Genomic DNA, 13,953 nt, shown 5'->3' on the forward strand with positions numbered 1-13,953 from the left:
TATATGTGCAGCAAAGCTACCATACATAATACTTACACACTAGCATGTGGCTTCTTTTTGGAGAAATCACAAGCCAGCCCAAGGTCTGATATCCTCACATGCCCATGTTCATCCAACAGGATATTTGCAGGCTAGGAATGCATAGACACAGAAAGGTTACGGCTTGGTATTTTTCAGTTGACAGAACTACAAATTCTCAGAACACTGTAACTCATTCTCAAACATCAATACTCTCCAGTAATAGGTTATTGATGTAAAAAAAAAAAAAGGCAATTTAACAGACACTTTCTAGATAAAATCTACATTCTAACGGAGCACTATCATCAAGTCCAGAAGAGACTATGAAATACTGATGAATAACAGAAGAGAAAAAACAGGAGAGGTCTGAAATGGAAACCATATGAAAGAATAAATCCACTTTGGCCTCAAGTCCACACTGCTTTTGGTTCTTTCACAGAAGGGTCCGTGTGTGGCTCTTACACCCTTTACTTGCAATCTACACTCTGCACTCTCTGTGCAGATTTATTCCCCAATTTTGTCGTCACCTGGCTCATGGACACCTCTCTTGGAGCAGCCCTCAACTTCCCAATCGTCAGTGAAACCCCCCTATTAGTCTCCCATCACATACTCCCCTTTCAGGGCTCTCAGAAACATAGTACGCTCTCTAAATCAATAGCATCATTAAGATGGTGAGATGAGTAACACTGCACGGGATTTATTCTGACCCCAAGGAAGCATCTCCCAGGCCAGTTAAACTAGATAATAGCACAGATTGTAACTGTGTTGAAACAGTACTAGAAAAATCAGCCAAAGATAAACAAATGATTTGTATTCTTCCCAAGAAAAGGTTTCAGGTAAGATACTTCATTTATCTTATCAGTATCTCTGGACTGTTTGCTGCTATCTAACAACCACCTGTGTGAATGCAGTCACTATGTTAACGATTACCTTTAGGTCTCTGTATACAACAAAGCGATTGTGCATGTGTTCTAAACCCAGGATGATTTCAGTAGCATAAAACCTCATTTCTTTTTCAGAAAACACTCCGTGCTGGGAGAGGTGGTAGTGCAAATCTCCTCCTAAAATTAGAAGAATTGAGATGCAATTAAAAGAACAGTAAAATCTTGCCTTGCAGGCAGACGGCATGATGTAGGGGGAAAACAGCAGAGCATTTGTAGGTTCTTATAACCTGTGGAGCATACAGGAACCCAGACGTACACTCTGCAAGTACACATGGTGACAAAATACCTGAGAAAGTTAATAAATAAATCTGATCAGTCTGAAACTCCATTTTAAAAATACATTTACTTCATACACATTTGCATTCGGTGACTAATCCAGCAACTGAGTCTTAATGCAAAGGATTTCCGCAGCAAGTAAAATGCAGTCACATACATAGGTTTCTGGAGAACTGAATAAATTTGCATATAGAACAGCCCAGGTTGGGAGGGACCTCGAAAAGTCATCTGGGCCAAACTATTCCAATATTCATGCTGGGGATGTTTTCACACTTTCTTAATCGAAGAACAGGCACAATACAATGTCACTCTGTGAGCTAATCCACACCACCAACACATCAAATTGTGAATATTCCTAGAAAACTGTTTCTGATCAAGCTACAGATTTAAACTAATCAAACCAGTACTTGAATTTGATTTTAACGAGAATCTTTACTTGCAAAACACCAAAGCCAGTCTCTATTACTTACAGGATATGAGCTCTATTTCTTAATTAAACTTCCAGCTTTGCACCACGGTATGTGGAGATGTGCTCCAACATCTTGAGGTGCTTACCGCGGGACCACAGTCAGGGTTCGAGTCTAAGCCCCACAAGTGCTGAGCATCCTCAGCAAATAAGGGCACTGCAGTATCTTCTCTCTCTTAACTCTGCCAATTTCTTGCTCTGTGTGTTCTCTCAAGAGTTATGCTAAGGCTTCTAGGTATAATTTCTTTCCTTTGAGGAATGCTTCCCCCATCTGTTTTCTTTGCAGAGCTCTTTATAGTAGCCCTTTTATTTTTATTCTGAAAGCTGAGTCCCTGATCTCTTCATACATTTCTCCACATGACCACCATTTCCTTAAGCTTCCAGCCTAGCAGGGCCTTTGATATCTTTATGTAAATACGTTCATGTTATAAGGTATCAGAGATTTTTCAGTCTGTTCTATCCATGCCCGGCTTTAGATCAATTTACCCCTCCTGCTTGCAGGCTGATGCTTCACACCTCAGATTATTTTTCCCTCATTCTCCTTATGATCTCAGCAAGTCCTTCTGCCAGTCCTTCTGTAATATTATCATCATCTGCATGAGCCTTGCTTACCATTCATCAGGTCCAGAATGAAACAGAGTTTGTCAGGGGTGTGGAAGGCATAGGTCATACACACTATAAAAGGACAGTCCTAGAAGGAAAGGAGCAAAGAGTTGATCTCAGGTGATAAGCAAAGTACTATTTAGAGAAGCTAAAAATACAAGCTGTATTTTTCCTATGATATTTGCCAATATTCGTAATATTTTCTAAAGCAATTCATGTACTAATCTACGTACTCTGATATTTCACTTACAGTTTAGGGATCTTAGATTTTGCCATCTCATTTCAATACAAAAATAAAAAAAGCTATGACAAGCCAAAGACTTTAAAAATGCAGGTAGCATCACTGTCTTCTGAAGACTTTCAACTACAGCATATTATAAAAATATTTACCTGAGTTTGCACTAGACTTTACATGAAAGATACATTGAAGCTAACAAGCTTTAGGCCAGCTCAGAAAAAAATAAAGCCGCTCCCATGAAGCGTGAAGGATACGCACTACTTCCCACAACTGCATAGAGAACTTTCCGCTGTCAGAACACCAGTCAAGAATCTGAGTCATATCACGTACAAGATCCCAAAGGAAAGAAAGTTTTATCCTCACCTATACATTAAACGCAGCTACCCCAGTAACACCCTGTCCGTGCTGCTGAACTCCCCCCGCAGAGCTGCACAAAGACGACAGCGGGCATTCTGCCACTCGCTGCTGCCCTTCAGCGCTCCAGCAGCTTTTGCAACAGATGATTAAAATGAACATAAATACACTAGGAAGGAAGTCACAACTCTGATGCGTACGCAATGCATGGGAAGCAAGAACACCAAGGTCCAGATTATGCAAAACCCAGAAAACAGGCACGGTGGGTGCAGATTTAAGAACGTCACTGCAGAGCAGCCACGCGCAGGGATGGATTACGTGGAGTACGTTCCCACTTCTTGATGCACTTTAACCTTCATTCACACGGATGTTTAAGACAAGCAGCCATAAAAAAACACAGCCAGAAAAACACCTTTTTACTGCAAATCATAGAATCGTTTAGGTTGGAAAAGACCTTTAAGATCATCCAGTCCAACCATTAACCGAACATTAGCAAGTCCATCACTAAACCAGTTAAGGTAGAGTAGCAATTTCATGTTTTGTTCAGTGTGCTGGTACCTCTCTAACGCACATGGATCGAAAGATGCCATGGTGGCAAGTTGGCAGACCTTCCTCTCTTACTTATGCCTGTACTGGATGCAAGAGGCTAATTAATAGCGGGTGGCTATTACCTGGTTGACCCCTTCTCCAAGCTACATGGGACCAGGCTGTTCGGTCAGCCTACAACGAAAACTTAAGGAACGGCTGGGCTGTTAAAACAGAGTGGGCTGCACCGTAACACCGACAGACGAAGGTCTGACCCCGAAGCGCGGAGGCTGACAGGAAGACGAGCTGAGATGAGCTTAACTGCTGACGAGCCAAGACACCACGCAGGAAGCACGAATGTGACCTAACGTGACTTAAACAATGTGCTAATTATTGCTGTATTGATAGTGAAAGCCCTGGGAATCTCTAACAGGAACTCGTTTCCTTCCCAATTTAGAAGCAGCAAAACACGGTGGCCTTGGGCAGAGCGGGGGCCATGGGACCCGGATTGGGGTGCCGCCTCGCTGGCCCTGCCGAGCAGGAAAGGGAGGGAACGGCAACACCGTCCTCACCGGCCGGCCGGCACAGCGCACGTCGGTTCACCTTTCCACAAGGAAAAACCACGTAAGGGTGAAACACGAAGCTTTATCTGCTCGAGTGTAATCCCCAGTGACTCCCACGCCCCGCGGACTGATCCCGCCGTAACGCTCAAACCTAACCCTATTTTGGTGTTTACTGGGCAAACACTAATTCCAAATACGCCTCTGCAGAAGGCAGGCACGCATTTGAAACACCCTGCAGAAACAAGCGTGAAAAAAGCCCAATTGGTAAATGGTCCTAGAAATAAGGAGACTATAGGCAAGGCAGTACGGCATCTAACAAAAGATACTACCACTCCTTATAAACTTTGTATTGCTCCTAACTGCGGACTATCATAGTTACCACTCAACTTCCGAACAAAAGCGTCAGTAGAATTATTAACTTAATTTTCTGAATCAACTGCATAATTCAGAAGTGTCCCCAAGCAGGCTTCCTAAAACCTTAGAGCAATCTAATTACCCAGAAGGATTTAGCGTTAGAATTTAAACACCATACATAGAAAAATAAAGGGTGTTTCTATACCAAAACATAGTATGCCTATATTTTTATGGATCTCATTTTTTAAAAGAAAAGAAATCTGTGAGTATAAGTGTGATGCATAATTCATTTTCCTGTAAGTCTTCCTAATTTAATCACTACCCTCTCACTGTTTAACAGAGAGAAGAAATTGTAGTACTGTGATATTTTTCTGACACAAAAACCACCGCAAAAGAGTATTTTCCAGCATAAGAATTAAAAATACCCTACAGGTATTTTTTTAAATGAAACATAAAGCAAATAAAGCAGATTTCCCAAGGCAGTAATACGTTGTTGCAGTCAAGCTTCTCCTCTGAAAAAAAATAAGCAACAGTATAACAACAACGTGTGAATTAAGAATAGTTTGGACACAGGTCCTTACATCCAAACAATCCTGTGTTAAGTCCAAAAAATTGTAGAAGCCAAATTTCTGGTGATAAATAATGTCGAAGGAAAAAAAAAAATTAGAGTAACTATAAAAAATTGTAGGAATGTAACATTTTGAAGACATAAGCACACTAACAATTACTGCAGAAGGAAAACTTTGCTTCTGGCTCTTTCTTATAACCCAAGCACCCGGCTTTAGAGCATGACCGTAGAAATGACAGCAAACAGGTTTAAAAATGTGTTCATAGCGTAGAGCAGCTGTGCAGCATGGTTAACTAAAGAGCAGCTCTGTCCTGACAGCTCAGAAAGATGTGCAAGTCAATGCTTGAAACACCAAACTATTATCTGCCATTCCCACAGATGTGGCTTCAAATGACTATCAAGATTTGGGAATATATTCCATTTTTTGAGCAAAGCCAAGACTCCTGCAAATCTCAGTAAGTACCTGTTCTTCTTAGAAAAAAAAAAAAAAATTATTATTGATCTCAGATATTATTCAGCCTGTCCACTTTTGCTGCACCTTTATGTTTATCATCCCTTGAATCTTGAATCCAGTATTTAGTCAAATTATCTCAAAAAGAGCTGAACAGAACAGGTTAACTGCCTATTTTTTTCAGAACAAGAGAACTAGAAGACACAGTAGAGTGGAGCCACAGCCCTGCAAGGCCCCTGGTCTTGCAACAGACTGCCGGAATGACCACCTCCTACCCGCCAGGAAAAGATTTATTAACTGGCCACTTCCTTCCACAAACAGCACCTTTTGGCAGATTGTTTTTATACAGCTCATCAGCAGCGATGGTCTTGGTGATTTCAGTGTTCCCGTTTTTGAACGTTAGGCAAATGTTGGGCATTACGGAAAGGAAGTGGGTTTTCTTTTTTCTTTTAACAGAAAGTGAAATATTTTCCCTACTATGCTATCTTCTAAGAATTTCAAAATGCATTTCCAGCCTCCAGATTGAACATCTCCATAGGAGAGGAAGATGGGGCCTGCATCTTGCAGAAGAGGAAACACAAACCTCAGCAACAGTTTGCCCGTGTTACACCAACAGTCAGTGACGAAGCAAATATACCAGTGGAGAATCCCAGTAACGCAGAGCCCACATTTGGTATTATTAGGCCAATCCAAGCAGTTCCCTGTGCTCTGTAGAGGTGTCTGTCGTACCGTTGAGCTGTGCCGATTCGAAACGTTACCATGAAAAGCTACTCTCACAACGCGGCCACGATGAACTCAAATTTGGGAGCTCCCTATTTAAGAAGTAGTTGTGAATGCCAAAATTTTAGGTGGATTAACAAAAATGATTACACAAACGTATGTGTAATCTGCACAGCTGTTATTATGTATTTTGCAGAGACATCTGGATTCCCAGTTAAATGACTAATTGTACTATGATGAACTTCCCAGTTCCATTTTGTTCCGGGCAGCACATAAATCCTGTCATTGGGGAAGGCACGCGCCATTCAAACCTAACAGCTTACATTCAGGAATGAAATGAATTATCTTATTCTACCATTTTCAAACCTACTTAATTCTGCATATTCAAAACGCCCGGTATCTCTTGCACCAGCAGGTGTATCCAACCTGAATGGGTAGCATTTTGTACAAAATCTCTCTTTTCAAATTTCTGAGAATCTAAAGAAGTTACACTCTAATGAGCTGATAATTCTTAACAAAAAAAACCCCAAATGGTTTGTCTTGCTTTTCTGTTGCTAAATGATGAGCTATGCGCTGTCATATAAGAAAACTAGTTCTACCATTAGCAGCCTTGTGAACAATTTTCTTTTTGAATCACTAGACGTGAAAATTCACATTCAGTACTGGAGCAAGAAAATCACAAATTAGAGTTAATAGGACAATTATTACTCATTTGCCTAGATTTCTTGTCTAGTCTCCGCTACAGAACTTCACCCCACTGGCTCTCAAGACTCCTGACACTTCTGGACAAGCCACAACTTATCTTTGTTGAAAACAGTTAACTCGATTAAAAAGTCTAACCAGTAAATCCCAATTTTCAATTTCACAGATAAAAGAACAATGAAATACTTTCCAGTCCTTTGTCTGTCTTTACGTTCAAGCCAAACGTGAATGCATGTCTGTGTTAAAGGAAATGCACTGACACTCCATTTCAGTGCATGCTTGCCCTTCTCCTGAGGAAGGCTGAGGAAGCAGAGGAGTTTGCAATGAAAGGCACAAGAAGAAATACCTCATCCTTCCTTCGGAGCTTTGCAATGAGGAAAAAGTTAAACCTTATCATAACACCTGGACGTGTAGCTTCCCTAGTTTCCCATTTAGGATTTGCCTTACCAGGATATTTCTAACAGCAGAGGAAAATGATCTGATGGGTAGCAAGAAAAGTTCAAAAGCTAATCTTCTAGGCCAACACTGCAATCAGTTTTCCCGTCCTGTCAATCTGCACAAGAGAGCACGCCACATGCCTCTCGTGAGGCTGGAAAGTACCAAGTGTTGTCTGATTCACAATGTATTCACTTGACAATAAAAGGGCTCTGTGTAGCAATTACAACTCTGTATTTACATGTAAGATGTGAAAAACACATCTCCATTATTTCAAGCCAAGTTTGCAGAAGACAGGGGCCGCCGCAGCACAGGCAGTTCTCCTGCAGCTGCACCTACAAGCAATGCAGTGCAAAGTCCCAGACTATCTGCAGGCAGAGGACAGCCCATCTTCAAGCCTGATCAGACTGATGGGCTCCCGGAACAACAGAAGACGACAAGGATGCTGTGTATGCACTGAAAGGACAAAACGACGCTAAATGCATCACAAGTGAGATCTTTTTTAAAAAGAAATCAGTATTTACTAACCCACCTGGGCAATGCAGAACCAAAACCAGGATTTACCTAGTCTCTGCAAGACACAGATCTTGTCTCAGAGTATTTGCTCTCTGCCATCTTGTAAGCCAAAGCAGTAATCCTCCTGCACTGCAGATATTACACTATTTGCACACCTGTTGTACAAGCCTAGAAAAAAATCACACGCAATTCCTTCTCGTGCTTTAACTGGGCTGGGAAAAGGGGATGTGTTTACACTGAGCTGCAAACTGAATGTTTAATTCGTACACCGCAATAGTCATGAGGAAAATTAACCTTTTTACCAGCATCACAGGTAACCATGGTGATAGGAGTTGGTTTCAAGTTTTGTTTAATGAGGCCAGTGTACTCTGAAGGCTCTGGCACTTCAAAGCCTGCTCTGAAGCTGTCTGAGCGCAACGTACTGCGGCCACTGCTGAACTTCTCTTCTGCAGGTAACAAGACACGGTCTGCTGAAACCACCGCCAGTTGGGTTGCTTTTTATGCACATTAGTGATACTTCTAACTGTAAATACATTTGTCTGCTAGATGGGCAGGTTTACTTGGTAGACCTTGACAGGTACTCAGCTAAAGCTCATAAAAACAAAATGGAAAAATTGGATAAGCTAATATCAGAGTCACAGGAAAAGGAGGATGAACAGGTAACTGAAGTTTGATTCTGAAATAACATCTTATATTATACAAAAGTACTATGTAACCATAGCAGAAAAGGACATGTTTTTACAAGGCAGAATAATGTTTTGGAAAAGTTTCAAATATAAATACCTGAAAAGGGAATATTTAAAAAATCAGAAGGGGAGGGGGGGAGAGAGAGAGAGAGAATGAATTACCTAAGAAATGGGAACCTCCTCAATCCTCTTTAGCGGAGATGCTCATTTCTGTAAGCACCCAAACTGAAAAGCAAGGCTGCTTTTCCATTTTTATTCCAGACACATTGCTAGACTCGGGAGAAGGTTCCGGGGGGGTTAACTTTTGCATGTCACACAACTGAATCGATGGAATATGTATTACATATAAAAGCTGTTACATTATATGAAAAAAAAAAAAAAAAAAAGAGTAACAAATCAATGATACTTACTCCTGTACTGACAAGAGACAGCATAATTCTTTCATTTAAGGCTAACGTTTCTCCTTGCTTCATCTTGATTCTCTTCTTATCTAAACATTTCATTGCATACCTGAAAATATTAACCATTCAGAAAAAGCACCAGAAAAAATTTCGTCCTATACTCAGCATTATTCACTAGCAGTTATGCCATGCGTATTTAGAGCAACCTGTAAGCAAGCTCTTTAAAGACTTAAACCTGGTACTAAAACCATCATTACATGACTAAACAAGAAAATCTCCAAAATCTCACAGAATTAAAGCATTTTCAACAGAAGCCTCCTAACAGAAATGTGCTTTAACAAATACTTCCGTGTGCGAACAACCACAGTGATACAGGAATTACATATCATTCGTCCGTTTTTCAATATCTACAAGCAAGGATTTGCAGTATGAATTAAATAACAGAGACCCTATTACAGTTCCATTTAATTCTAACAGTTTCAACTCTACCCAGAAAGTAATATCTTGAACACATGCTGAGTTTTATAGGGTTTTTTTTTAAGTTTTCTTTCTACTCAAAGAAAGGTCAGACATACACAAGCTTTTTTAAACTTCTACCATCTGTATTACACAAATTAATAAAATTTTGCTCAAAAAAGAACGTTACCCTAACAACCATCAAACAAGAGTAGGATATAACACCGTCTGTGGATATTTTTTCAAGACGTTAGGTGAGCCTACTATTAGAGAACAGCTGAGAAGGACACGTGTGATCCTCCATACAAGATTTTTAGACGTGGGCAGCCATGGATTTTTAGGCCATTCGTTTTAAAATATGCTCAGGAAAACACCATGTTACAGCACTGCATCAATGCTAATCAACTGCCTACGCTGTGACAGCTCTGTACAGAAACAGGGCCTCGTATCACCTTCGCTTTGCACTCCCTAAAAAAGCCACGTCATTCCTTGCCATGCATGTGTTGTGAGTGGGGGAAGAGTGAGCGTGAACATACTGGAATTTTAAGTTTCCAAAACAAGGAATATATTCACAGCACGTGCTCTTGCTGAGAAGTCTGTAAATGATGACTATAAATAACATCTCACATGCTACCCTTTATTAATGCTTTGACATCACTGATCAAAGTGAATGACTGGGGCCATTTAAGGCTGATCAAAAGCAAGTATCTCATTCTTGTACCGAGTTACGTGCTCAAAAAGCACTGCTATCCCTCCCCCTTTGGACTGCTTTCTGCATTGTACTTCTGGCCCCTATTTAGATGTCCTTGAAGGAGGTGATGTGAAAGAAGCCTCAGGTGTATCTTTGTGGGTTAGTGAAACACCGATGGCATTTACCTTAGAGGGGTGGCTTCCCAAGCTCCTTGCAGGCAGTAAGTGCAGCAGAGGCAGCCATCTAGAGTGGACGGGATCTGGATTAGGGATGGGTAAACAGGTTTGGATTAAGAAAGAACTAAACCAAACCTCTACCCAGAAACTGAACCTAATCTAAAGTCTTGCTTCAAATTTGAAAAAGGTTGGTTTTCCCACATTTCACTTCCCTTTACTCTATTTATATCTGATAAAAACTGTCCTTTGCTTCCCTTGCTAGTCCCAAGGTTTATCCACCTCCTGCCAGAGCAAAACTCAGCCATGAAAATGACTGGGAGTCTGAGAACTACCTCTTCAGGGTGGACGCCTGCTTAGTGTGGCTCAAGCTAAATAAAATGTTTGGGTTTGTACATGGACGAAATAATGAACTGTACATGGACAAAAAAGTACCAAAGCAAGAATAAAGACAGTATTGTTAGTAATAGTATTAATATAAATACTTGAGGTCACTGCAAAAATACTGAGCACGATAGCAACATTAAGATGTCTTCCACTTGTTAACAGCTCAAAGGTTTATTATTATCAAGGATGCCAAGCACACACAATTGCCAGTGAAGCCAGCTGTAATCGCAGAGACTTGGCACTTCAAATACGCCATGCTTACTTAGAAGAGAAATGTGTAAGGATGGTCCCTCGCCTAAATTGTTAGGGGAAAAGCAAGATGAAAGGGGGGTGTGGAGCATAAATAAATAAGTAGATGGATAGACATTGAGAACAATTTTTTAAATCAATGCCCAGATGTTCAAAACAGGACATAATGGGACAATTATGCCTAGAGATTGAAATCTGTTGATTAGGAGAAGTGTGTCAATGGTAAGACCAGAAAAAGAAAAAAACCACACAGGTTGATCTTGGAGTTCCCACTGAGAGCTCTGCTAAACAGAATTTCAACACTGGAACTATATTCTTCCAAACGTAAACAAGGATCACTGCTTTTGCCAGTGAAACGTGCTCATCAGGGCAGAAACTTATGCAATTACACAAATCTGGAATACCATATTCAGACTCTGCCCAGGCACGACCCTACAGATGGAACAGCACTGAGGTCATATTCCTGTGTCATCCTCCAACCCTATGGCAGCACCAGCCGCATGACACGCTTTGCTGCGAGAAGAGCAACCTTCAGCAGACAAGAGGTAACACCTCACACAATCACCACGGCTTCCACAAGAACATCGTTCTGCACTGTCAGGCTCTGATCCAGGAAATCATTTAAGCACGTACTTAATTTTAAACACATGCACAGTCTCCATTAATTTTGACAAGACCATTTAAATGAAGGATGTGCTTAAGAGCTCTGCTAGACTGAAGCCCCGCTGCATGGCACGTAACAGGATCAAATATCAAACTAAGCTTAAAGATGATCCAGAAATCAGAACCTCTTGGGATAAAATTTAATTACAAAGAACTATACAGTAATGCGACGCTGCTTTCCAGTGATTTTGTAAGAAATGACTGGAAGGGTTTCCTTACTAGTTCAGAGTTTAGAATTACCTCTAAAATGAAGTGTGTGTGTACTCACATTTTTCCAGTGTCTGCTTTTCTGCAACCATACACTTCACCAAATCCCCCTCTTCCTATTATTCTATGTACACTAAAATCATTCATGGTCAGCTGTAAATGCAAAAAAACAAAACAAAACAAAACCAGACTTCATTTTTCAGTACTAAAAAACTTACTGTAAAAACATCTAAATAATCTATTAATGTGTTAAGATACTTAACTATCGTAATTCATACAGCATTTATTGTGGAAAAAGGAGCCCCTTACTGTTTATATTTCAACGTACTTGCAAGCACTACAGTCCGAAGTACAAGCAAGACAAATGAGACTGTTGTTGCCAAAGACTGACAGCCTCATTCACAACGCAGTCTGCAGAAGAGGAGGGCTGTTCCTACCGCCAAAGTGGTAAAAGAGCAGTGCAGAGGGACAAGGGCAGCGGCCGAGGTAAGGGGTGCTGGGGACAACGTCAGAACCGCAGCGGGAAAAAGGAGACAGACGGTGGCTGGGGCTGTTAAAGAGCGGCAATTCTGGCAGTTCGGTTTCTTTCAGCTATTATAAAAATCCAAAAGCTATTAACTCGAGACAGGCAGAAGGGACATCCGGAAAGGAATCGTTAGGACTGTAGGTCTAAGAATCGAAGAGCAGATCGGTAACATTCACCATACTCCTTACTAAGGCCTCTTCAGAAGCAGTGTTCAAAACTGAACATTCTCTTTCCTGTATCAGCCTTTGACAGCATAAATATACTTGTAAGTACTTACATGAATATTTAGTTCTACGTTTTTCCATTGACAAAATCTAGTAAACTTGTCGCTGTAGGAAAAAAGTTGAAAAGTTGTCTGAGACTACTGCATAAAGTATTACAGAAAACGTCAAGACTCTGATATTGAAAATAAAGTTTGCGCTAGGGCGTGTTGTGATATTTAGTAAATGATAGCCTTCCTTTCAAACAATTGTAGTCTCACCCCCACCAAGAAAAACAATTACTAGGCAGTGCACACTTAATATTTTACATCCTTGTAAGACAAAGATATCAGATAACCTTATCCCTGTACTTGGAAGTGCTCAGTATGTCCTCACATCTCTTTCAGACTTTTTTTTCATTTTTAAAAACAACTAACTAAGCTTGGAACTAACAGAACATTTAAATTACAGAAAGAGAAAGATAACTATAAGAAAACAGAGACAGCTCAATTTATGTTAACGAACCTCCGTATACCCCAAGGAACATTTTAAACTCATTTTATCTTAAAATCGGAAAAACATCAATAATACCACAAGCTGTTGCAAAAAAAAAAAAAAAAGTTTCTCATCTCTACATGAACAATTAAGTATTTCTTTTCAGAGCAATAGTTCTATGGAGGCATTTTTAGAATTATTTCGGTTTGACTGCTGAATACCACCATACCATTTTACACCGTACATTTGGCTGTCGTTGGCTGAGAGCTGCACTTTACAGACCCTGCACACAAGAGCAGTTCCATTAAGGTTAAGAGGGCTGCTCAGCTGAATTAGGTCTATGCCTTGTACCCTTTACTAGACCTTTTCCGCTTAATTGCAAGGTGTCCAGATACAAACCAGAATGACTGGGTCTTTCAGTCACACGCAAGAGATGGTTACTCATGAGAACATCCCACAAGAAACATAGCTCTGCATTTTTAAACCTTTAAGATCAAACTGCAATCTATTATTACTGCTACACAGAACAACAGAAAAATCTATCGTCATTACAATTTTTCCATGCATACATCTTGACATTAATCATGATGTACAACAAAGCTAGTAATTTGCAGAAGCTTGCTGATAATACACTATTAATTAAATGAGGTTTATTAAATATTTTTAGCCTTATTTCACAGCAATACTTAAGGGACCTGGCTTCCTGCTACATTAGGTAGAAAGTCCGGATAATATGTCATGATCATACCTTTCCATAAATTTTTGAAATATGTTTCCTCGGAGACTATCACAAATTTCTTCTATATATGGCTAAAAAGGGTTAAGAAACACAATTAGTATTTAAGCATACAATAAACTGATTATGTAATACTACCCATTACATATAACTCACGCTGGCCCTATACAACTACAGCATTTACTGTGTTTTCCTTGAAGAAGGCTCAACGAAGTATTTAAGCTTCATTTAGCTTTTGGAATCTGAGCAGGTGCCCTGAAGTCAAACATAAAGTATTTTCATGAGCTAGAAAACCTTCAGTGTTTGCCTTTGGGGGGATTGTATGAAACCTGTGTGAAGCACCTGTCTAC

The 13,953-nt window shown here is 40.3% G+C and overlaps 1 protein-coding gene across 1 annotated transcript in view; it reads right to left on the reverse strand.

Moving 5' to 3' along the window:
- Positions 1-13,953, reverse strand: part of GRK3 (G protein-coupled receptor kinase 3) — a 71,025-nt gene that overhangs the window by 11,674 nt on the left and 45,398 nt on the right. The window contains exons 6-12 of the mRNA XM_075718429.1: positions 13,616-13,677; positions 12,450-12,501; positions 11,708-11,799; positions 8,830-8,929; positions 2,317-2,395; positions 949-1,079; positions 37-131 (exon numbers count right to left, since the gene is read on the reverse strand). Of these exons, the coding sequence (XP_075574544.1) occupies positions 37-131; positions 949-1,079; positions 2,317-2,395; positions 8,830-8,929; positions 11,708-11,799; positions 12,450-12,501; positions 13,616-13,677 (611 nt within the window). The remainder of the gene's footprint in view (positions 1-36; positions 132-948; positions 1,080-2,316; positions 2,396-8,829; positions 8,930-11,707; positions 11,800-12,449; positions 12,502-13,615; positions 13,678-13,953) is intronic.

Source organism: Pelecanus crispus, chromosome 11 (genome assembly GCF_030463565.1).
Source record: "Pelecanus crispus isolate bPelCri1 chromosome 11, bPelCri1.pri, whole genome shotgun sequence".
In the NCBI taxonomy this organism is placed as follows: Eukaryota; Metazoa; Chordata; class Aves; order Pelecaniformes; family Pelecanidae; genus Pelecanus; species Pelecanus crispus.